Below are 24,776 nucleotides of genomic sequence, written 5' to 3' on the forward strand. Positions count from 1 at the left end.
CCCTTGCCTGTGGATGTCCCACCTGAGGGACATCCCGGGAGCACCCCATTTCCTGCTTATTTAATATTTATGGCTATTTAATATTTATCTGTGTGGGGATGCTCCCCCCTGCCAGGGGATCCCGCGGTGGATCCGTGCACAGGTCCCTGTGCAGCATCACCCTTGTTTAATATTTAAACACAAGCGTATCTCTGCTACGAGGTTCTGGAGCCGGGCTGAGCCCCCACAGCTGCTGCTGGCACTGCCCGTGCCTCAGTTTCCCCATGGCTCGCACTGCTGGGGCTGCTGCATCATCCCAGGGGAAAACATCCCAGGATGAGGATGCTCCAGAGCAGCATCTCCCTGTCTGGGCTGCAGCCTGCAGGGACACATCTGATGGGTGTTATTTCTAGTAATTAATATTTATTAGCCATTAAGGAGGGAGGGGAGCGAAGATGCAGCAGCCTCACCAGGATGAGGCTTTTCTGGGGAGCCCCAGCACTTTGGGGAGCTGCATCTCTGCTCTGTCCCCCTTCCCTGCTAAACTCGGAGTTCTTATTGCAGTTTTAACTTATTTGTGTCCATCTCTGGCCGGAAGGAGCCACTTGGACACATTCCCATCCTCCTGAGCCTGACGCAGCCCCAGTCCCGTGGTTGTGTGGGAGCTCTGGGCGTGGGGGGTTTTGTACTGTATTTATTGCTGCAGCTGGGTGAGCCCCAAGAAACACCCGCTTTTTTTCTATGTGATAAAAATGAAAATAAACTCTATTTTTGCACTCTCTCTCTCTCTGTTCCTCTGTCTCCTGCTTGCGTGGGAGGGAGGCAGAGTGGCCAGGCTGTGGGGACACGGGGACAGAGACAGGAGGGATGAGGGAATGGGACTTTGGGGCGGGCTGTGGCTGCTGGTGTCAGCTCAGAAAGATGAAATGCAGCCCCCCCAGTGCCCCCACCCCACAGCCTGGGCCTGCTGAGGGTCCGGAGATGCTGTGGGGTGGCCACTTCCTCCCACACCCCGCAGGGCTGCTTGGGCAAGAGCCGATTCCTAGAAAGCTCTGGAAGCCACCCACGCCTGCCCAGGGCACCAGCAGCGTGCCCAGAGCTGGTTTGTGGGCTCATCCCGGGGCTGGTGGCACTGGGGGTCCCCAACCGCCCTTGTGCTGCTGCTGTGACACAGAGAATCTGCCCAGGGATGTGCCAGGAGCCCTCCCAGCGCCCAGGGATGTGCCATGGTGGGAGGAGGCTTTCAGCACTGAGGAAGAGCGGGTGGACAATGTGGATGAGCAATGTCAGGAGAGCCCTGGGCATCTCCCTTGCCCTAGAAAGCCCCTAAGGGCACCCCCAGCCTCTCCCCAATGGGTCTTTGCACACTCTGGGCTGTCCCAGCTTCACCAGCCCCCATTTCCTGCCATGGCACTGGGGGTCCCCAACCACCCTTGTGCTGCTGCTGTGACACAGAGGATCTGCCCAGGGATGTGCCAGGAGCCCTCCCAGAGCCCAGGGATACTCCAGGAGCCCTCCCAGAGCCCTCCCAGTGCCCAGGGATGTGCCATGTGGTAGGAGGAGGCTTTCAGCAGTGAGGAAGAGTGGATAGACAAAAGGGGCACCCCCAATGTGAATGAGCAATGTCAGGAGAGCCCTGGGCATCTCCCTTGCCCTAGAAAGCCCCTAAGGGCACCCCCAGCCTCTCCCCAATGGGTGTTTGCCCACTCTGGGCTGTCCCAGCTTCACCAGCCCCCATTTCCTGCCACTGGGCCCACGCTGACATCCCATGACCAGCAGCATCCCTCCCCACACACTCACTCATCCCTCACCACACACATCCCTCACCACACACACCCCTCACCCCAGCATCCCTCACCACACTCATCCCTCACCACACTCATCCCTCACCCCAGCATCCCTCACCACACTCATCCCTCACCACACTCATCCCTCACCACACACATCCCTCACCCCAGCATCCCTCACCACACTCATCCCTCACCACACTCATCCCTCACCACACACATCCCTCACCACACTCATCCCAGCCACACAGTGCTGGGGGGTGCCAGGGCTCCCAGTTCCTGCCCCCCAACTTCCAGCCCTGGATCCCGAAGTGCCAGGGGGAAGCCTTCACCCTTGGGGTGGGCAGTTCCCTCCCTCCTGCCCCGCTTACAGAAATCCCGCTTCTCCTGCTCCAGCCCCTTCCTGGAAGGGGAAGCGCCGGTGCCAGCGCCAGGCACACGGAGCTGCCTCGGCAAATATTGACAGAGCTGGCGAGGCCACGCCGGGTCCCGCTCTTTGCTCCGGGCTAACGGTAAAGAGCCGCCCCTGGGCCAGCACAGGTGCCAGCTCAGGGTGGGACTCTCAACAGCCTGAGGCTCATCCCAGCCCATCCCGGTGCTCCATTAGCCCCACCCGGCCCCGCAGCTGCTCCCGGTGGGCACCAGGGGCAGTGGGAAGGGGAGGATGCTCCGTGTGTGAAGGCCAAGGAGCAGCAACACCCACAGCTACCCCAAGGGCATCGGGGTCTCTCCTTCCAGCAAAGCTTGGGGGCTGCCAGGAGCTGAGCTCATGTAGGATCAGATGGGGTCAGCCTGGCCCTGAGTCACCACCCCACTGCCTCTTCCCTGGCCAGCACTGACACAACCCCTGCAGGATCCCCCTGGGCCCCATCTCCCTTCAGAGCCCCCCAAAACAGGGCTGGGAGCCCCACTGGAGTCACAGTGCCCTGAGGGAAGGGCTGGCCCCACTTTCCCCTTTCTCGTGAGTCAACACCAGTGAAGGGGCAGGGGTGCAGCCGCCCTGGCACTGCCACTGCCTCGGGGACAAGAGCTCATGACAGCTCCTGGAGGATTCACTGCTGGAGCAGCTGGCAGGGTGTGGGCACAGTGCCAGGGCAGCCGGTCCCAGCACGGGGCTGGGGTGGTGCTGCCGAGGCCACGGTTACTCACCCACTGCCCGTGCTCAGCACGGACTGAACTCACAGGGAGGAATCACAGTGAGAACTCACACTCATGGAAAGGAATTCCAATGAGAACTCATGGGGAGGAATTCCAATGAGAACTCATGGGGAGGAATCCCAATGAGAACTCATACTCATGGAAAGGAATTTCAACAAAAACTCATACTCATGGAAAGGAATTCCAATAAGAACTCACACTCATGGAAAGGAATCCCAATGAGAACTCACACTCATGGGGAGGAATTCCAACAAAAACTCATGGGGAGGAATTCCAACATTCATGGGGAGGAATTCCAATGAGAACTCACACTCATGGAAAGGAATTTCAACAAAAACTCATACTCATGGAGAGGAATCCCAATGAGAACTCACACTCATGGAGACGAATTCTAACAAAAACTCACTCATGGGGAGAATTCCAATAAAAACTCACACTCATGGAGAGGAATTCCAATAGAACTCATACTCATGAGGAGGAATTCCAACAAAAACACTCATGGAAAGGAATTCCAACAAAAACTCACACTCACGGGGAGAATTCCAATAAAAACTCACACTCATGGGGAGGAATCACAATGAGAACTCACACTCACGGGGAGGAATTCCAACCAGACCTCACGCTCACGTGGCAGAATTCCCAACAAGACCCCGCTTGTGGCTGACAGCACAGCAGGGAAGCATCCCTGCCCCACCCAGTGAGAGCAGCCCAGCAGCCACTGTCAGCTCCAGGACAGGGTGAGGGACATTTCCCCTCCTGCCCAGCACAGGGCTTGGCCACTGCTCCCCATCACCCCCAGGACCGAGGGGTTTTGGGCAGGCCCAGAAGCCCAAATGAGATGAGGCAAAAGCTGATTGTACAAAAGATTGATTTACAGAATAAAAATAAAAAAATTAGGGGGTGTCTCAGTCTCAAAAGTGCCATGAGGCAGAGCAAGGAGATGGCTCTGTGTGCTGAGGGAGCAGCCCTCCAGCAAGCAGTGACAGGGGCCATCCCAGGCATGCAGAGCACCAGGGAGAGATCCCTGAGCTCCTCTTCAAGGGATCCCAGGCATGCAGAGCACCAGGGAGATCCCAGGGCTGCTCCTCAGGATCCCAGGCATGCAGAACACCAGGGAGATCCTGGGCTCCTCCTCAATGGACCCCAGGCATGCAGAGCACCAGGGAGATATCCCTGAGTTCCTCCTCAGGGATCCCAGGCATGCAGAGCACCAGGGAGATCCCTGGGCTCCTTCTCAAGGGATCCCAGGCATGCAGAGCACCAGGGAGACCCCTGGGCTCCTCTTGAAGGGATCCCAGGCATTCAGAGCATCAGGGAAACCCCTGGGCTCCTCAGGGATCCCCCCAGAGCAGGGATCCCCCCTGTTGGAGCAGCCCAGCTCACAGGGCAGCGATGGCCTTGGCGGCGACGCGGCGGCCCAGGGGCAGGCTGAGGTCAGTGATGGCCAGGACAATTTTGGGACTGGACATGGTGGACACCTTCACCAGCTCTGAAACCTGCCCAGGGACAGAGAGAAGCACAGGTGAGTGTGTCCCACATCCTGGGGCACTCCCCAAGCAGGGCCAGGGCTGTCAGTGCACCCACCATGGTGAAGGGCATGAACTGGAGGATGCTGCCACGGCTGCCCTGCTCCAGGCACTCCACACACTCCTCCATGAACCACTGCACAAACTGGGTGTGGGTGCCAGCTGTCTTGGCCCCCAGGATGGAAGAGATGAGCAGGAAGAGGTTTGCTGTGGGGACAGAGAGACAGCAACAGTGAGGTGACATTTGGGGGTGTCCCAGTGGTCGGATGTGACCCCACAGAGCCATCCCCACCTTACCCAGCACTCGGTTCAGAGGGTCCCTCATGCTGACAGTGTGCAGCTGGGAGGCAGAGAGTGAGCTGCTCATGGAACGATCTGTGGGCAGGAACAGAGTCAGGAACAGCTTTGTGCCCCCCTTGGCTGAGCCACTGTGCCCAGCTCTGGCCACTCAAGGTCACCCAGCTCTGGGAGGGGCTTTGCCATGAGGCAACAGTGGAGCAGAAGAGGTTTAGGCCCCCCGTGCCAGTGGGGCACCCTAAAAAACACAGCACAGATGGTTCTGCCCCATCCCTGTCCCCTCTGCCAGCCCACACAGAGCCCAGGCAGGTTTGCCACGCTGCTTTTAGGGTGTGACACGTGGTGACATGAGTGTCATGATCATGAACAGCAGCAACACACACGTGTTACACATCCTGTGTGCGAGCCAGATGTTCAACAGCTGCACAGCAGCCCTCCCATCTCACTGTCAGGGTGCAATGCAGGCTATCAGAGCTGAAGCACGTCCAAATCTAGCAGCCAATCCTGGGACAGACCAGGAGGATTGAGCTGACCCCCAGATGTGAAGCATTGCTGGGCACGCCTGTGGGAAGAACTGGGTCAGGTCCGCTCCAAAGGGATGGGAATCCCTTTGGGAAGGACGGATCTTGTGCACACCCCACAGCCCTAATCTGCAGGATCCACCTTGTGCTGCTCTGAGGATGCTCACCAGAAAAAGAAAAGCCCTCCCACACTTTTCTCATGGAATCACATGAGTTCCATGGTGGCTGCAGGAAGCAGCATTTCCACATCACTGCAGCAAATAGCCCAAAAAAGTCCTGAATGTCACTGGGAAGAGGTGAGACTGCCTCAGGAGGTAAAAGAAGATAAGTGAAATAAAGGGAAAAGCCCATATTTCAACAGTAATGAAACCAAACTGAAACCGAAGGTCAATGGATGTGACGAAAACTAATATATAAAGTAATTTGGGATAAAGGGAGAAACAATGACCTGAGAATGTCCTGACTCACTGCTCAGGAGTGTGGACAATGTATGTGGGAACTGTGACATGGATCCCCCCAGCAAATCCCCAGCTGGAGATGTCATAACCCGTGACACTGCAGGGACAGGGATGTCACCAGGGGCCCCATCCGCTCTGCCTCAGCCTTGTTAACAGCACTGGAATGTCAGGATTCGGCCCCAGACACTAGGAATGTCACCTCCAGCTGTGGTTCCATGAGGGGTGGCTGGAGGGACACAAAGACCCCCTGAGCTGGCAGGAAAGGAAAGGGTAATGTCATCCTTTCAAGTCGTTCTGACCAGAAAAATAAATAAATTGGCTTTTCCCAAAAGCAAAAACTCCAAGATAATTCAAAAAGCACTCGAGAGCTCTAAACCCTCACCCAGCCAGTTTGGGAAGGGAAGGGAAGGGGTTTTGTGCAAATACACATTTCCAAAAGGGACAGGGAGGCAGGGCAGCCATCCCCCCTCCCCTCCTGCACTTACTGGGGCTGGAGAGGATGTTGGAATCCTCCTCGTTGGAGCTCAGCAGCCTCATGAGCTTGGAGGGCTGGGTGTCATCCAGTGGGAACAGGCTGATGTAATCCTGGCGGGGACAGGGGGGTCAGCCCCACCAGCCCCTCACCCTGCACAGGGCTGATCACCCACCCTGGGCTCTGCACAGCCCCACAGCCCAGGATCTGATCCCCACAGCCCAGGATCCGATCCCCACAGCCCCAGGATCTGATCCCCATAGCCCCGGATCTGATCCCCACAGCCCCAGGATCTGATCCCCACAGCCCCAGGATCTGATCCCCATAGCCCAGGATCTGATCCCCACAGCCCCAGGATCTGATCCCCACAGCCCCGGATCTGATCCCCACAGCCCAGGATCTGATCCCCACAGCCCCAGGATCTGATCCCCACAGCCCAGGATCTGATCCCCACAGCCCAAGATCCGATCCCCACAGCCCCAGGATCTGATCCCCACAGCCCAAGATCCGATCCCCACAGCCCAGGATCTGATCCCCACAGCCCCAGATCTCATCCCCACAGCCCAGGATCTGATCTCTGCTCAGTCTAAGCTGGACTCATGCTGAGCAGCTCATTACAGCCCCTTCCCCAGAAAAAGAGAAAGGAGAATCCTGAATTTTAAGGTTGGAAGGCCTCAGAGAACCCAGAAAAGCTGGGCAGGGAGTCTGGATTTACCCACCCACTCCTGCCACCCTCACCTTCCCCAGCCACTGCTGCTTTTGGGCACAGAGAGCCCCCAGGCAGCCCCTGCCCCACCCAGACACACCTCAATGTCCTCCCTGTGCCTCTTCTTCTGCCGGGCTGAGGCCTGGACCTTGCTGTGGGAGGAGTAGGAGCTCAGGGCACACCAAACTGAGAGCCTGGGGACAGAGCAGGGACACAGGCAGGTGCTGCCAGCCCACCTGACAATGGGGTGTGGCACACAACAGCTTCCTCCTCCTCCTCCTCAGGGGGCAGCAGGGGATGGGAACTGCTGCCACTGCCAAAGCCAGGGTGGGGTTTGCGTAGCTGGGATCCTCATCCCAGCACAGATCATCTCCCATCTCCCCAAACAGGCCTTGAGGAGAGAGTCTTCATTGCTTTGGGGGGTCTTACTTGGCCAGGGCCTTCCCAGGGGGGTCCATGAGGGTGTGCCACTTGGAGGAGTCTGTCAGCAGGTTGGGCAGGATGTGGCCAAGCAGTGTCAGTGTCAGCTGGTGCATGTCCAGGCAGAAGATGGCATAGAGCAGCTCCACAGCCCTCAGCGTGTGCTCCTTCCTTGTCTCCTTCAGCAGCTCCTGCAGGAGGGGAGGGGAGAGGTGGCCCTGCCCAGAACAGAGCCAGGACTGTCCCAGCACCCAGCCCAGGGACACCCAGTGTCAGAACTCAGTGCATCCCTCTGGGTGCCCAGAGTTGCTGAGGACCCCACCGGGGGGCTCAGAGACCCTGGGGATTTGATTTTGACCCCTGGAACAAGTTACCAGCTTTGTATGAGGACCTGAAAGTCACAGAGGTTTGAATGGTATAATAATAAATTAATCACAGGGTGGAAATGCAGATTTTAGGATTTTTGGTATGGGGGTTATGGGGACAAGATGGAGGAACTTGGGCGTGTCCAGCCTTTCTCCTTCTTCTTCTTGTTCTCCATTTTCTGCAGTGATGTTGGCACTTTGGGATTGGTTTAGAGTAGAAGTGCACTGTCTAACACAGGTGATAGGTATTGGGAATTAAGTGCAGATATGTTGTACGTGGTTTGTGGTGTAGAGGGGCGGTCAGAGTGCCTGTGGCTGCCCTGCTGAGCAGACCTCGGCTGGGCAGAAAGAAAATTTTATAGATAAGAATTGATAAACAACCTCAAGACTGAAAAGTGAAGAGTCCAGACTCGTTCTTCAGCCACGTGGGCCCAAGCAGAGACATCCTGCACATCTCAGGGCAGCAATTAACAACAGCAACCCGAGACCCCAGGACACTGGGAACACAAACCAGACCCACCATTCCTGCCCTCAGCACCCTGCCCAGCACTAGGGGGTCCCTCCTGCCCCCTCATACCTTGACCAGGTTGTTGCAGAACCAGTAGACCCCCCCCATGTGCAGCAGGGTGTCGAAGATGTGGATGGAGCGGCTGTCCACCCAGCCCTTCTCCAGCACCTTGGTGAACACGCTGGTCAGAACCTCCTTGATGGGTTTCTTGGGGGGCAGAAGGTTCCAGTAGGGAATGGTGTCCATGCCAGTGGAGGGGAATTTGATCTGTGTGGCCGTTTGCTGCAGGACATCCGCACACATGTGCTCCAGGATGGAGCTCATGATCACCACGCTGGGACAGAGAGATGGGGTCAGGGCACAGGGAAGGGACAGCAGGGCACAGAGAGTGGCATGGCATTGGGAAGGGACAGCAGGGCACAGAGAGTGGCATGGCACAGGAAAGGGACAGCAGGGCACAGAGAGTGGCATGGCACAGGAAAGGGACAGCAGGGCATAGAGAGATGGGGTCAGGGCACAGGGAAGGGACAGCAGGGCATAGAGAGTGGCACTGGGAAGGGACAGCAGGGCAGAGAGAATGGCATGGCACTGGGGAGGGACAGCAGGGCACAGAGAGTGGCACTGGGGAGGGACAGCAGGGCACAGAGAATGGCATGGCACAGGGAAGGGACAGCAGGGCACAGAGAGTGGCATGGCATTGGGGAGGAACAGCAGGGCACAGAGAGTGGCATGGCATTGGGGAAGGACAGCAGGGCACAGAGAATGGCAGAGCACTGGGAAGGGACAGGATAGCACAGAGATAGAGAATGGCACAGCACAGGAAGGGACAGCAGGGCACAGAGACAGAGAATGGCATGGCACTGGGAAGGGACAGCAGGGCACAGAGAATGGCATGGCACTGGGAAGAAGAAACAGGGAAGGTGGCATGGCACTGAGAAGCAGAAACAGGGAAGATGGCATGGCACTGAAAAGAAGAAACAGGGAAGATGGCATGGCATCAGGAAGCAGAAACAGGGAAGATGGCATGGCACTGGGAAGCAGAAACAGGGAAGATGGCATGGCACTGGGAAGAAGAAGGGCAGGAGACAATGGCACTGGAAAGTGGAAAGGGGGCAGGAGGCAGCAAGGAGCTGGGCAGCAGAAGCCGGGCAGGAGATGGCATAGGATTGGGAAGTGGAGAAGGGGAAGCCGGGCAGGAGGTGGCACAGGATTGGGAAGTGGAGAAGGGGAAGCCGGGCAGGAGATGGCACAGGATTGGGAAGTGGAGAAGGGGAAGCCGGGCAGGAGGTGGCACAGGATTGGGAAGTGGAGAAGGGGAAGCCGGGCAGGAGGTGGCACAGGATTGGGAAGTGGAGAAGGGGAAGCCGGGCAGGAGGTGGCACAGGATTGGGAAGTGGAGAAGGGGAAGCCGGGCAGGAGATGGCACAGGATTGGGAAGTGGAGAAGGGGAAGCCGGGCAGGAGATGGCACAGGATTGGGAAGTGGAGAAGGGGAAGCAGGGCAGGAGCAGCCCCTGGCCCCAGCTCACCGCTCGTTGTAGAACTGCAGCGTGTTCTCCCCGTACAGAGGCGTCGCCAGCTGCCGGATCATCTGCAGAGATTTCTCCCGCTCATCCAGGCCCAGCATGCGGACATGGGCCACCAGCCAGGCCACTGCACACACTGCCATGCTGCACACCTTGCCCTTGATGTTCTCTGTGATTTTCTAGCAGAGGAGAGAAGCACAGCCAGGTGGGTGTGCAGCCATCACCTCCCAGGGCTGTGGGTCCTGACTGTAGGGTCCAACCCCTTCTATCCTCCATGGGTGACACCCTGCCAGTCCCACTGCCACCCACAGGGCGCTTTGGAGCAGAACAAGGGGCTGGAGCCACATCAATTTCCCACTTCCAAGCTCCAAGGCAGCTGCCAGAGGGATCAGGGCAGGAGAACAGGGTACCCCAGAGCTTCCGGACCCTTGGCCCCTCCTCAGCTCCACTCTGTCCCCCAGCAGCCCCACCTGGATCGACTCCGTGCTGAGGACTCCATTCTCCCAGGCATTGAGGATCTCCAGTATGGCAGCTGAGATGCTCAGACACACCTCGTGCCACTTCATCTGCCTGTCAGGGGGAGAGAGATGGGGATTCAGACCCAGCTGTGGGGCTGGGGGCTCCCCCCAGAGCTGGCAGGGTGGGCACACGGGTGGGCTCTTACACCAGCTTCATCTCAGAGGAGTTGTTGAGGAGGGCAACCAGGGACTCCACCTTGGTGGAATCCGGGCGGAAGCAGGGGTGGTCGGGGTTGAGGATCTTCCCCTCCTCGGGCATGCAGGTCAGCATCCAGGTCTCAAAGAAGGGCACCTCCCCTGGAGGGTTGGAATCTGACAGGATCACCTGGAAAGGAACCAACACGGGGTCTGCATCCTCATCCCCAGGTGGGGACCCTGCTGGGGACCCCCACCCTGGGGTATGTCTGTCCCACCCTGGGGCTTATCCCCACCATGGGGTCTGTCCCCCACCCCAGGGTGCTCATGGCCGTGGGAACAGCGCCGCCCTGTGGCCCGGAGGGAGGGACAGGCACGGGTCAGGCCCCGGCAGGGCACTGGTCAGGCCCTCTGAGGCACTGGTTTCCCCTCTGTGGGTTGTGGTTTCCCCTAACACCACGGTGCTCCCCAGCAGAACACAGCCCAGCTCAGAGCAGAGATGCCAGGCCAGCTGTGAGGGTGGCCACGGGGTCACAGTGTCCAGCTCAAACAAATCCTTTGTCCATAAGGTCCCTGGGGCTGGGGTCACCCCTGCAGAAGCCATGAGCTGGGAACCCCACACATCACTTCCTGCCCTCAGCCCGTGTCACCCAGGGGACACTATTTTTGTCCAAAAAAAGTTTCACACATCTGTTCAGCAGCAGCTGGGCAGGAAAGCTGCTGGGCTGGGAGGGGGGGATGAGATCTCATTGGACAGCCCTGAGCACATCCATCCCTGCCTGGTTTCCCCTCCCTGCTCCCAGGGCTGCCTGGGCAGGACCCTGCTCTCCCCCTCTCTGCATCCCCAGGTTTCGGTATCGTTTCGCCTCCCAGCACACACAGATGTCGAAACCTGGAAAATTTTCGTGCAACCCAAAGTGGTTTCTTGGGCAGGGCTGGGAGTTCCTCCTTAGACAGGGAGGGCTGACACTGCCTGGCCATGCCAGCCAGTGCCAAACTGGGAGCAGTCTGGTGAGCTGCAAGGCCGTTGGAAGCAGCATTGCCACCGATTCCCACCAATGGAGCACAGTCCAACTCCTCAGGGAGGTGACAGCCAGTCCTGCTCCATCACCTGGCACCCAGAGAGCCCCAGGGACACATTTCCAGGTGACAGGCACTGGGTGCTGTGCCCTGGGCTATGAAGTGGCTGCAGGGACAGGAGGGACAGTGGCAGGCTGGCCACTAGAGGAGGCTGATAGGCTGCAGCAGCGCAAGGCCTGAACTGGCAGATCTGAGACCTCCTCTTAGCATCCAGCCTCATCCTTCCCTTCCCTCACAGGATCCAGTCCCACCCTCTCATCCCTCCCCAAAGGATCCTTACCTCTGAGCCATAGGTCTGGGCCACATGGCACAGCATGAGGAAGGAGATGTCAAAGAGCAGAGCCCGGACTGGGCCACTCTTGGCTGAGGGAGGAGAAATAAAAACCTTGGAGCCTCAGCAGGAGGAGGGAAGCAGAACCCCACAAACAAGGGGGCCAGGGCACAGTTCCCCCACTGTTCCCCCAGACAGTTTCTAACCCCCCCAGTGGATGTTCCAAGTGCCTCTCCCCACCTCATCTCTCCCAGAGCAGCTCTGGCTCCCTATGGGCAGCCCCAGCCCAAGTGGGGCCTCCCTCACCATGGAAGGTCAGAGCACTCTGCAAGTTTCATCACACGGAGTCAGAGTCCTTATCTGGGCTGTGCTGACACATCACCCCTTCCAGGGAGGGAGCCAAGGGGCCCCCAGGCTCAGCTGGGGAGAGGGAGCCCACGGGAACACCCCAGATTTGGGATGGACACACAGCGTGTCCCCAAATCCCTGGTGGCACAGAGCACCCTCCCTGCCAGCACCCCCAGCCAGGCCTGGCACAGCTCAGCTGGTTCTGGTGCCACAGCCAGTCCCAGTTTAAGCCAGGCAGGCCCCAGGGCACCCCAGCAGGGGCAGCAGGGGGGACACAGCTCCAATCACCCCACGCACGGACGAACAGGCACTCACAGATTTCCCCGGTGATTTGCTTGGTGAATTCATTCAGCCTGCAGGGGCACAGAGTGGCAGCAAAGCATGATCAGTCCAACCAGACAATTCCCAGCCCTGACACAAGCAGGGCTGGCCTGCAGAACCCTCCCAAGCTCCAGCACAGAGGGGCAGGAGATGCAAGGCCCAGCTCTGCAGACACCCTCCAGCACCCCAGGGACGTCACCTCCTCCCTGTCTCTGCTCCCTGTGGTCACACAGCTCCAGCCAAGCTGATCACCCACATCAAGGGCTCTCCCCAGAGAGGGCATTTCAGAGCACAGACCCCCCAAGCCACCTTGGGGGAGCCCATCACACAGCCCCATGTGTGTGTGCACTAAGCAGGACATGTGTATCTGCAGAAGGCAGGGACACACTGCCCTGGATCAGGGCTCAGCCACAGCCTTCAGTTTTCTGAACACCCCAGACCAGCCTGGCTCCAATTCTCTGTGCTGTTCATGCAAAGATGGGGTGATGTGGGGTGCAGCATCCCTGAGATCCTAGCCCTCCCCAGTGCTCCACAGGCTCACAGGCACATCCAGCCCTGTTTAGGGGGCAGTTTAAGGGGTGCCTGTCCCCCCAGCCCCCTGGTCACCAGTCACAGTGCCATCCATGTGGACACTCACTTGACAAACTTCCGAGCGAAGGATTTCAGCTTCCCAGTGGCTGCTGCTGCTGCCAGCAGCAAGTCCAGGCTCTTCCCAGACAGCATGTGACCCAGGACCCCCAGCAGGCCCTCAGGGGACTTGGAGTGATCTGCATCCATGGTCTACAAGCAAAAAAGCAAGAGGAAATGGAAGTCATGGGGGATGTGTGCTACAGAGTAGCAGCAAACTCCAGCTTTATGGGTACAGAGCTGACCCGCTGCAAGAGCTGTCCCTGAAACCTTCAGGAGCAGGGACCTGCTGGATTTGGGAGAGGCGGGATGGAGATCTCTGAGCCCCTGCCATCAGCAGGAAAACACCCCCTGTCACTCAGTAGCAGCAAAACAAGCAGAGTGAGACAGGGACAGGGGGAGTCCCCAGGGAGCAGGGGAGATACACACAGAGAGCAGCTGAGCAGGACGGGCAGAGCTGGCTGGGCTCAGGCTGCTGGCACTGATGACATGCCACCTGACAGCTCCTCCTGGGAAGGAGAGGAGGAGGGGAGCTCCTCATCTCCACAACGGAGCAGCAAGGCTCCAGTGATTCCTCCACTACTCCACCCCAGGGCAGGGAGAAATCCGGCGCCTCCCAAGCACTCTGGCTGCCTGCTTAGACTGATGCTGCTGGCAAAGGGCTCCAGGCCTGAGCCCAGCCAGCCCAGCAGGGCTGCAGAAGGGCACTGACCTTCAGGATGTTGGTGACAGTGGGCTCAGCCCTCAGGATGAGCCCAGGGTTGGGCTGGATGTTGGCGTTCTCGGCCGATTTCAGTGACGGAGAGTTTTCCTTGTCTGCGGCCCTGGGGGACCCCAAAGAAGGGCCAGTTGTAGGAATCCATCACCCTGCCTCCCTCCCTCCATCCATGGCACCCTCAAGGGACAGCCACTGCCTCAGGCCACCACCAGCTGCCTCTCTGAGGGGACAAACTCTACCTGTACCCAACCTGTCCCAAAAGCACCATCCTGTCCCCCCAGGCCACCATGCATGTCCCAGCTGCAGTCCCGCAGTGTCAGCACAGCTGCTCCCTCATGCACCCCCCAAAACCAGGTGCTCCTTTGTGGGGGTTCCCCAGATTTTGGGGTGGCTGTACCGTTTGTCAATGAGGTTGTTCATGTTGGCCTCAGAGAGCAGCCCCTGCTTGCTGCACTCCTGCAGGAGCAGGCTCATGCAGTTGCAGCTGGAAGAGAGAGAGAGAGGAGAGCTGTAGCCCCAAGGACAGCATTCCTGTCACCCCAGACAGTGCCACAGGGCAGGGGGATCATAAGCTGCCCCTCCTGGCTCTGTCCCACCCCTCTGAGGATGCTGCAGGGTCCACAGCAGCTCTGGGTGTCACACACGTGACTCAGCTGCCTCACTCATGTGGCAGCAGCAGCTCCTCAGGAAGAAGAAATGGGATCAGAAACCAAGCCAGCCCTGCCAGGAGGTGCCCCAGCACCCCACACAGAGGACAGGGTGGCTGTGGTAGCTGTGGCCATGCTGGGCACTCACTCACTTGCAGCGCTGGTCGGCTTTGTCGAGCAGAGGGGTCAGCTTCAGCAGGAACTCAAAGGCACAGTTCACATCCTCAGTGAAATCCTGACAAACACAAAGCCAGGCACTCAGCTCACCAGCCCACCTCCCCCTGTCCCCACCTGCTCCATCAGGGAAGGGTTTTTGGGACAGGGAACATTTCCCCATGCAGGTAACACCACCAGTCTCACCTTGTCCCCTTGGGGATACTTCTTGAGTTTAACCAGCACTTGGGGCATCTGAAAGACACAGGGCACAGAGTGACATGAGGGCACAGAGTGACATGAGGGCACACAGTGACATGAAGGCAGACCCTGTTCCACAGCTGGGACCCCCCAGCAGCACCAGCCCACACCAACACAGCTGCACACAGCTGCTCTCCCAGTCCCAGGAAAGCAGCATTTCTGGAGCAGGGTGTGCACCCAGGGGATTTTGTGCCCCTGTTCCCCTCTGCAGTGTCCTTCCACCATCACCTGGAGCCACATTTCCCCCATAACATCTCAGGAAAAAACTCTGCCAAACAAAATGAGGCCGGGCTGAAAGGAGGCCCCTAACAGCACAGTTGATGCTGAGGGGGTGACAGGAGGGCTCAGGTGGGGTGGACCCCAAAGGGAACATTGTAGGGAGTGGGGATCACCCTGGGGAGAACATTGCGAGAAGTGGGACAACCTAAGGGGCACATTTTGGGGTGTGGGGGTAACCCAAGGGGAATTCTGAGTGGGTGAGGGGCACGCTGGGGGGTTGGAAGGCACCCCAAGGGACACAAGGTGGGGTGTGGGCACACTGTGGGGTAGGGGACACCTCGAGGGGCACACTGTGGGGTGAGTGGCACACTGTGGGGTGGGGGCACCCCAAGGAGCACACTGCAAAGAAGAAGGATTGATTGCTCTGGCAAAGCTCAGACCTCAGCAGGAGCAGGGAAAGGACAGCAGCAGGCAGGGATTTGGTGCTGGGGCTGGGCCCTACCTTCAGGAAGGTGAATGCTGTCCACTTGAGCTCCTCTGTGCCCTCAGGACACTCGATGAGGCCCACAAAACAGGCCTTCCAGATCTCCAGCACGAAGAGAGGGGAGGGGATGCGCTGTGGGGCACAAACACAAACCCTCCCAGTGCTGGGCTGGCAGCAAAGCTCATCCCCCAGCCCAGCCAAAGCCCTGCTGAGGTGTTGATGGGCTCCTGCTGCTCCCCTGGAGCAGGACCAGCACAGGGAAGGCACACACATGGCCTGGCCCCACAGCCCCAGGCTGCCTGAGCAGAACACACTGTCACTTCTGTACCTGCATCCTCTTCACCATCATCAGCTGCTCCACCAGGGGCTGGGTCTCTCCTGTGAGGTTCATGGTGCCCTCCAGCAGCACCACGGCGTGCACGGTGGGGAAGCCTGTCTTGTTCAGCTGCTCTGAGTGGACTGAGAGCATGGTGGGGATGCTGGGTGGAAGAGGACAGCACAGGGTCACTGGAGCCCTGCAGGGACAGATTCCTGCTCCTCCTGTCCCACTCCCATTCCCTGGCCAAACCCCTGACCTTTGCTGCCCCCGGGAGAGGACACTGGAACACCTGGGAGCTCCAAGGCTCGGCCAAGCCCTGGGAGCAATTCCAGGGGGATCCACAGCAGGGACAGAGCAGCTGAGGGACAGTAAAAGGTCTCAGGGTCACCAGAGGGGCAACCCCTGGGTAAGACTCTTCTGCAATAAATCACTACTAGCTCTGTCCTCTCTCCTCTGCTGGAGCAGGGAAGGGATGGGGAAGCAGGGAGCCATTGTGCAGGAGCCTCAGAGTAGGATTTTGGGGGACTCAGAGTGAGACTCAGACCCATTTCACCCCCTGAGCCCACAGGGCAGCAGCACACAGCCACCTCTTGATGAGGGACACGCAGTCATCAGCCTGGCTCCGCAGCGGGGAGCTGCCAAGGTTGTTCAGGTTCTCTCCCAGCTTGAGCAGGGACTGCTCCACGGTGCTCCAGGAGGCTGGGGAGGGAAGGCAGGGATTCAGTGAAGGGAAATGGGGAAACCAGGCAGGCCAGCTCCAAGGTTTACAGCAGGCTGAAGAGGCTGGGAGTCCCCACTGGTGATGCAAGCCCAGCCCAGGGGTCTGTGTGGTCCCACCCCAAGCCCAGCCTGGCAGAGCCTCCTGGCCAGACACAGACCAAGGCGTGGGGCTGTGCCAGGCTGTGTGAGCACAGCACACCCAGGAACAGCTCCTGCAGCCTTCACATTAATTCTGCTCCTCTTCCAAAGGCAGCACGCAGGGGAGGGGGCAGAGAGTGGCACAGAGCCAGGGAGGAGACGGTTCCAGCAACAGGGCTGGAAGATGGATGGGCCTGGAGCCGCAGGGACAATGCGGCAGGAGCCGGGCAGGGGGAAGGGAGAGGTGCCAATGACATCTCCCCAGGGCCAGCATGCAGGGACAGGGACGTACAGGTCTCCTCCAGCTTGGCAATGTGGATCAGGGCACGGTTCTTGGTGCTGCTGAGCACCTTCTCCAGCCTCTCCAGGCACATCTTCAGCTGGTTCTCTGCTGCTGCCTGCTCCAGAGGATCCTTCACCTTCTCGGCGTAGAAGGTGGCGCAGCGCAGGAGCCAGGTGAGGGCACTGAGCAGTGCCCTGCACAGGCTGATGCACTCCTCAGCCTTGCCATGGCAGCTGGGACAGGAAACAAGTGGGAATATGCTCATTGTGTGTGGGGAAACTGAGGCACAGACACTGGGTAGGCTGAGGAACCCAAAAGGTCCTGCACTCCCAGCCCACTCCCCTGCTGTAGATCCCAACCTGCTCATCCCACCAGAATTCCTGCTGGGCCAGGGGGAAGGAGATACCCCCACCACCCCCACCATGCAGCCTCCTCGCTGGCCTCTCCACCACAGGGAAACTTTCCAAGCTTTTAATCAAATTATCTTGCTAAGGGAGGCTCAGCATTGATCAGCACTGCGAGAGGTGAACGCTTTCCCCTCCTGATGCACAAATCATCGGGGCCAGAAGTTTTGATCAAATTAAGCAGAGGATCAGAGCAGCCAGGAGAGGATTAAGGGCTGGCTCTGCAGTTGGCCAGCGACAGCTCCTTGTCAACATCTGCCACTGATGCATATTCATTGCTGCTGCTTCATTTCATCTCATTGAAGAGCCTTCCTCATCCTCCTTCTCCTCTCACTGTCCCTGCCACACGCTCCTGCCTCCCAGAAGAGGCTGTCAGGGGTTAACAGGAAGATTTCTGAGCTTTCTAAAAAAGTTTTTGTGGCCTGAATTGTCTGGACTCCCCTGGGTCCTGCAACACCAGCGGAAAAGCATAAAGGAAAAAAACAAGGCAGTGCCTAGGGCAGGAGCAGAGTGGGACATGCAGCTGGGGCCTGGGAAGGTGCAGAGGGAAAGGAAATAGAGACCCTCAGACCATGGGGTCTTACACCCACCTCATCCAGCTGAACTGGGAAGGATAAACAGTGAGGTTTATCCAGAATAGGGGGGTTTTTCTGGCAGCTTCCCACAAAGCTGGTGGGGTTTGGATTCCCTCTGCTGTCCCTGTGCTGGCACCCACAAGGCAGCAACTTGGTAAGGGACACAGAGCTGGAGAGGGAACCTGCCTTCCTCTGCCAGGGTGAGTATTCTGGGATCAGACAGGACCCCCAGGCTCTGCTGGTTTCTGGTTCTGCCCATGGCACAGCCAGGGCAGAGCTGGCAGTGCTGGAACACCACACAGTACCTGAGGCGGTCACAGAACATGTCCATGATCTCCAGGAGCGACTGGACACACAAATCCCGGGAGAAGTCATCGAACTAGAGCAGGGGAACACAGAGAGGCTTCACATGGGGACTGCTCCGGCAGCTCCACACGAGCTCAAGCCCTTCCTCCAGGGCCGGGCCAAGCTCTGCGGCCACAGGACACTCCCCCTGGCAGCTGCCCAGAAGCCACTTGAATGAGAAGTAGGTCAGGGCTGTCTGTCGGCCAGGTCGTGCCCTCCCGGGGTTGTGAGAGGCGGTGGGGCCGCGGCAGCAGGGCCGGGGCTGCGTTTTCTCCGCAGCCTCAGGCCGGGGCTGTGGTGGGCCGGCCGCCAGCCCCCTGCCCACCCCCGGCTCGCTGGGGCTGGCAGCACCATCAGCCCGGCCGGCCGCGGGGCTGGGGGCGGCGGGCAGCAGAAGCGCGGCCCCCCCGCCTCCTCCCGCAGCAGATGGGGAGCCCCGCCGGGCCGGAGCTTGCCCGCAGCTCCGCGCTGGGCCCACGCTGCGCTGAAGGAGGAAGGCTCGGCTGTCAAGGTCAGCGCTGTGCCCGCCCCTGCGAACGGGCAGAGACGAGGCACGGGCAAACAGCAACGAGTCCGAGCCCTTCGGAGCTGAGCTGGGCTGGGCTCTGCTCTACCCTCCCCCCTGGATCGGTGCTGGGACCCTTGGAGGGGTCCCCACCTTCCCAGAGCTTCAAACTCAGCCCACAGTCCCCCAAAATTTTCAACGCTGACTGCTAGCGAAGTTCTCCCCTCCATCCCCATAACAACAGAAATCATTCTCCCTGAAGTCATTCCTCCTTTGGTCACCCTGAGTAGGGGGCCTGAGGTGACCCTGCCAAGGAGGACAGTGGAGGGTCTGTCATAGCCTGTGAGGAGTATCATAACACCAAGCAGAGGCAGCCATGGAGGGTGCTGAGTGTCCCCAGGGAAGCAGCAGAGGGACACAGAGGCAGCCATGGAGGGTGCTCAGTGTCCCCAAGGAAGCAGCACAGGGACACAGAGGCAGCCATGGAGGGCGCTCAGTGTCCCCAAGGAAGCAGCAGAGGGACACAGAGCACAGCTGAGCGTGGTGTGTGGCTGCAGCCCAGCTCCTCCATGGCCAGCTCTGATCCCCACAGCGCTGCCAGCACCGCCGGCCACAGCAGGATGTGGTTTCCAGCAGCTGGGATGAGGTTACACACAGGCAGGAGCCTGCCAGGCCCCCCAGGGCAGAGGGACAAGGCACTGACACCCCCAAAACCCCCTGGGACCCACGGCAGCCCATCCCCAGGGGGACACAGAAAGGCTTGGGCGTTAATCTGCGCCGGCTGCCCGCTGCTGACTCAGCCCAGGACGTCGCTTTCCACTTGACCTATATTTGGTGGGAGTTTGTGGGGAGGGAAGGGGATTTGTGGGGTTGTGGGTGAAGAGTGAAACCTCTGAGAGCACCTGGCAGAGCCCTACCTTGCTGATGGCCATCAGCACCGTGGAATAGGACACCATCTACAAGAGAGAAAGCCAAAACAAGCGCGGTGTCACAGGGGCTGTTGCTGAGGAACGGCAAGGTCAGGGCACGGCCCCGCTGCCTGTCACCGCAGACGGGGCCAGGGCTGGGGCACTGACCCGGCACAAATCCAAACAGACATTTTTAGGTGATGGCTGATGGGTTTCACACAAACTTTGGGCGATATTAAATGCCAGGATATGGAATTGTGGAGCTCAGAGCGAGTGCGGAGCCTCTCGGGGGGCAGAATTGCCACCCTGGGCGATGGCAGAGGCTATTTATGGAAACATCTCTGCCCAGGGCACAGGCTGAGCCCTCCACTGCCTGCCCCGGCCCCACAGAGGCTCACTTGGGGGTTTGGGGTGTCTGCCCAGCCCCAGAGAGGCTCACATGGGGGTTTGGGGTGTCTGTTGAGCCCCAGAGAGACTCACATGGGGGTTTGGGGTGTCTGCCCAGCTCCAAAGAGGCTCACATGGGGGTTTGGGGTGTCTGCTCAGCCCAGAGAGGCTCACATGGGGGTTTGGGGTGTCTGTCCTGGCCCCAAAGAGGCTCACTTGAGGGTTTGGGGTGTCTGCCCAACCCCAGAAAGGCTCACATGGGGGTTTGGGGTGTCTGTCCTGGCCCCAAAGAGGCTCACTTGAGGGTTTGGGGTGTCTGCCCAACCCCAGAAAGGCTCACATGGGGGTTTGGGGTGTCTGTTGAGCCCCAGAGAGGCTCACATGGGGGTTTGGGGTGTCTGCCCCAGCCCAGGAGAGGCTCACATGGGGGTTTGGGGACACCCCAGTTGCTTTGCCCAACCTCACTGAGGCTGCAAGGTGACCCCCAGCAGCAGCAGCAGGTCCTTACCTGGGAGCTGATGGCATATTTCAGGTAGGACAAGATGAGTGGGTTTGGGGACGGCCCGATCATGGCCTGCTCCAGCAGAGCCTCTGCAAGGAAAGAGGGTCCCAGGTCAGCACATGGGGACACACAGACACACTCTGTTCTCCCCTCATCCCCCAGGGAAGCTGGCAAAGTCCAACTGTACCAACCACAGAGACTCCAAACCTTTTTTCTCCTCAATTCACCGAATCCCACAACTTTCTAATCCCTGAATAATTCAGGCAGAGCTTGCAGCCTCCTGCTTCAGCCCCGAAACTGCTGCTGCTGCTCTCCACATTCTCCTCCCTCCCACTTCTTGCCAGGAGGCTCCTGCAGCCTCCACTGAGTGTCTTTTACCCAGGCACCTGGGGCTGAGCTTGGGGCCACCAGTCCCCTGCGCTGGGCGCAGCCCTGCCCGTCTGGCCCTCGGTGGCCCGAGGGGCTCTGCCCGTCCCATCTGCTCAGCCAAGCCTTTAATTGCCCATTTGAGCCATGGCAGAGTGCAGGAAGCACCTCCCTGAGCAGGCCCCGGGCTGCAGAGCAGCCTGCAAGTAGGTCAGAGCACCCAGATGTAAAAGGGGGAGCAGCAGCTCGGTGGGAAGTTGTCACCCCAAAGATGAAGAGGAGCAGGCACCACCAGATCCTGAGTGCAGGAGACTCCCTGGGTGTCATTCCAAGGCTGAATCCTTGGCCAGGAGGGTCTGGGATGAGGACAGAAGGCTGGTGGCAGCCATCCCCTCCCCAGCCCATCGCAGAGTGTCACCACGAGCCAGCCACATGCTGCTCCCTGCTGCAGACGTGTCAGCAGCGATCTGCCAGGCCCTGCCGTGATCCTGGCACCTCGTGCCAGCTCTCCCTCCTTTGTACTTCCAAGCTGAGCTTGGGAAAGGACAGCTCTGGGGGCTGTGGTGAGGAAGGGGAGCTGCTGTTCCAGCCATCAGGACCTCGGGAATGGGGTGCAAACAATGCTCAGAGTCAGGGCCAGCATCCTGCCCGTGTGGCTCCCAAAAGGAAAAGGGGACACGGCTCCTTCTCCTCCTGGCTGCCCCAAAGAAACCACTGAGCCCTGGCTAAATGTGAGCCAGGAGAAACCCATTCCTGCAGAAATAATAGGGAATTATCCTCTCTGTGTGGCTGGTTTTGGGGGATACACAGATGAGGCCAAGCCAAGCACCCTGCAGGCCAGAGGAGCAGGAGCTGGTGGCACCAGGGTGGCCACAGACACCTGGGAGCCCCAGGGAGCAGCTGGGCAGCAGCAGGGCTGGCCCTCGAGCCAAGCACCCCCACCCCCAGCAAATCCATCCACAGCAAATCCCTCTCCCCACGGCCACAGCTCGGAGATGACAAACCCAGCAGCGGGGACAGCGTGTGACAAAAAACAGGCACTGACACAAAACCCAATGGGAGGGTGGGGAGAAGGGAAAAACATGAACAGGGGAAAGATCCCCACACTCAGAGGAGTGAGAGCTGCTGCCTGTGTGGGGCTGGTTCCTTTAAACCCCCTGGAGCAGCAGCTCTGTTTATTTATCCCGGGACTTGCAGCACAGGGAAAATCCCAGCACCAAGTTTCTATAATTAGCAGGAGAGCCTGGCAAATCTTTAAACCAGTCCTAGCCCTTGGCAGGATTTCTGTGAAATGCCCTTGAATTGGGCTGGGAAGCAGCCTTGGGAGCAGCACCTGGCTCCTGTGCAGTGCTAGAATCAGGAAATCAGGGAATCATTAAAGCTGGAAAGACCTCCAAGAGCATCTCACCATAACCCAAACCCCCTGGAGCCACATCCACGTGGTAACTCCACCACAGCCTGTTCCAACACCCTTTCAATGAAGAAATTTCTCCTCATTTCGAACTTAATTCTCTCCTGGCTCAACTTGAAGCTGCTTCTCTAGTCCCAAAAGCCACGCTGTGCTGATCTCTGAACCCTTCCATGGGGAAAAAGGAGGGAATGACCCCAGAACGGGGGGAACAGTTGGGAATGGGTTTACATGGTTGGGAATGGGAATTTTGGTGTGAAAAGAAGTGTGGGAAGGGGCGGGGAGGGGAAGGGGGGTCCAAATGCAACAGAGACCCCCATAATACCCCAAAGGGGGGAACACCTTTTTCTATAGGGAAAAAAGAGAGAATGACCCCAAAACAGGGGGAACAGCTGGGAACAGGCTGACATGGTTGGGAATGGGAATTCTGGGGTGAAAAGCAGTGTGGGAAGGAAAGGAGGGGTCCAAATGCAACACGCACCTCCATAATACCCCAAAGGGGGGAACACCTTTTTCCACAGGGAAAAAGGAGGGAATGACCCCAAAACGGCGGGAACAGTTGGGAGTGGGTTTACATGGTTGGGAATGGGAATTTTGGTCTGAAAAGAAGTGTGGGAAGGGAAAGAGGGGTCCAAATGCAACAGGGACCCCCATAATACCCCAAAGGAGAGAACACTGGGGGTAACACCCAAATACACGCGTGGGGACCCCCAAAAGAGCCCAGTGTGCCCAGTAAGGAGGGGGAACCCCTCGCCTCCCCCCAGACCTGCCAAGTTGAGGATGTCCCAGGTGGCTCCGCGGGGGAAGAACCGCTTCATGTTTATGGCCCATTGGTAGTCGCTCCAGCGCTCCTTCCAGGCCTGCAGGATGGCCTGCTTCAGGTTCACCACCTTCATGGTCACCCTGCGGACGGACAGCTCAAGGCGAGGGGGACGGGGCTCTGACCCCAGAGCGGGCCGGCGAGCGCGGGGAAGCGGCCCAGCGGTTTCGGGCGGCCGCAGATCGGGGTGTGCCCGCTCCCCGGGCCTGGAGGAGCTCGGAGCCGCCCCGGAGCCCCTCGGTGCCCCCGAGGTTCGGTGCCCGCGGGTCCTGCCGGGTCCCACCGCCCCTCACCGCGGCCCGGCGACGCCCTCAGCGCCTGGGCACCGCCATTGCGGCACCTGCCAACAAGTCGCACGCTGATTGGGCGGCCGGGCAGGGCGGGCGCGGGGGGTGATGGGAGTTGTAGTTCGATAGGGGTAGGTCGGGCGGGGGCGGGAGTGAGTGTGCAAAGGGTGGGTGCGAACGGGGGGCGAGTGTGCAAACAGCGGGGGGAGAGTGCAAACAATGTGTGGGTGAGCAAACGGGGGAGAGATGGTTGACGCGGGGTGTGTGTGTGTATGTGTGTGTTGAAACGTGGGGCTGAGTGAGGAAATAGGACTTGACTATGCAAACACTGGGGGTGAGTGTGCAAATAGGGTGTGTGTGCAAACACGGTGTGCAAACAGGGCATGGTGTGCAAATAGCAGGGGTGTGGGAAGGTGGGGGGGTACAAACACAGGGGGAAGGTGCAAATATGGTGTGGATGTGAAAAGCAGGAGTCGTGCAAAAACAGGGTGAGTGTGAGAACAGGGGATGTAGAAATAAAAGGTGAGTGCAAAAACAAGGGATGTGCAAACATGGTGCACATGAGGGGGGAGTGTGCAAAGGCTCTGGGGTGGCAGCACAGGTCTCCCAGCACATCTCTGGGCGTGTGTGCAGGTGTGCAAATGTGTGCACGCACACAGGCAGGTGAGTTCACACGTGTGGATGCACAGGAATGTGTGTGTGTGCACGAGTGTGTTCTTGCACACGTGTGCAGACACCAGCAGCCCCGGGCAGGTGTTGCACACACAGGCCCCAGTGCAGGGGTGGGCACACGCGGGTGTGCACGGCCCTGTGCTGCAGACACAGACACGTGTGTGCACACACGTGGCACAGCCATGGGCCCGGGCTGCCCCCCACCCCCTCCCTGCAGCACCAGCAGCTAAAAATATCCCCAGGGATGGTGCCAGTCGTTGCCATGGCAACGGGAGGATGGGGAGCAAGGCCGGGGCACAGCCCCCCAGAACTGCCAGCGCCCCCCCCTCTGTATTCCCAGCTCACCAACCCCCCCAGAACGCCCCCAGTAGCCCCCCAACACCTCTAGCACCCCCAAAACCCCCCCAAAACCCTCAGCACCCCCAACACTGTCAGTACCCCCAGAGGAGAACCCCAAGGCTCAGAAGGAGGGCGAAGACCCCCATGGGGCTGAGGTGGAGGCTCAGTCACCCACTGCCCCCATTTTCCAAGGAGGGTAATGGTGGGGCGGAGGGGGCTTCTCGGCCCCTTAATTCCCCGGTTAATCATTCATGGGGCCGGGACGCAGCAAATCCGCCCGTGCCGGGGCCGGGA

The 24,776-nt window shown here is 59.2% G+C and overlaps 1 protein-coding gene across 1 annotated transcript; it reads right to left on the reverse strand.

The window, feature by feature from the left end:
* Positions 1-4,059: 4,059 nt before the first annotated feature.
* On the reverse strand, positions 4,060-23,435 carry MED24 (mediator complex subunit 24). The gene is made up of 25 exons (XM_054281657.1): positions 23,131-23,435; positions 20,597-20,679; positions 19,711-19,749; positions 18,249-18,322; positions 16,974-17,197; positions 16,411-16,522; positions 15,833-15,983; positions 15,523-15,636; positions 14,748-14,795; positions 14,540-14,622; positions 14,138-14,224; positions 13,735-13,846; positions 13,033-13,175; positions 12,390-12,427; positions 11,736-11,818; positions 10,387-10,565; positions 10,193-10,292; positions 9,726-9,901; positions 8,267-8,531; positions 7,334-7,515; positions 7,005-7,098; positions 6,212-6,311; positions 4,748-4,825; positions 4,509-4,657; positions 4,060-4,420 (listed from the first exon to the last, which is right to left on the reverse strand). Exons 1-25 carry the CDS (start codon positions 23,258-23,260, stop codon positions 4,304-4,306), a joined length of 2,961 nt encoding a protein of 986 aa, XP_054137632.1. The 5' UTR covers positions 23,261-23,435; the 3' UTR covers positions 4,060-4,303.
* Positions 23,436-24,776: the final 1,341 nt, after the last annotated feature.

This window comes from Melozone crissalis, unplaced genomic scaffold, assembly GCF_028551555.1.
Source record: "Melozone crissalis strain CALT ecotype California unplaced genomic scaffold, PUWL_Pcris_2 ptg000032l_1, whole genome shotgun sequence".
Lineage (NCBI taxonomy): Eukaryota > Metazoa > Chordata > Aves > Passeriformes > Passerellidae > Melozone > Melozone crissalis.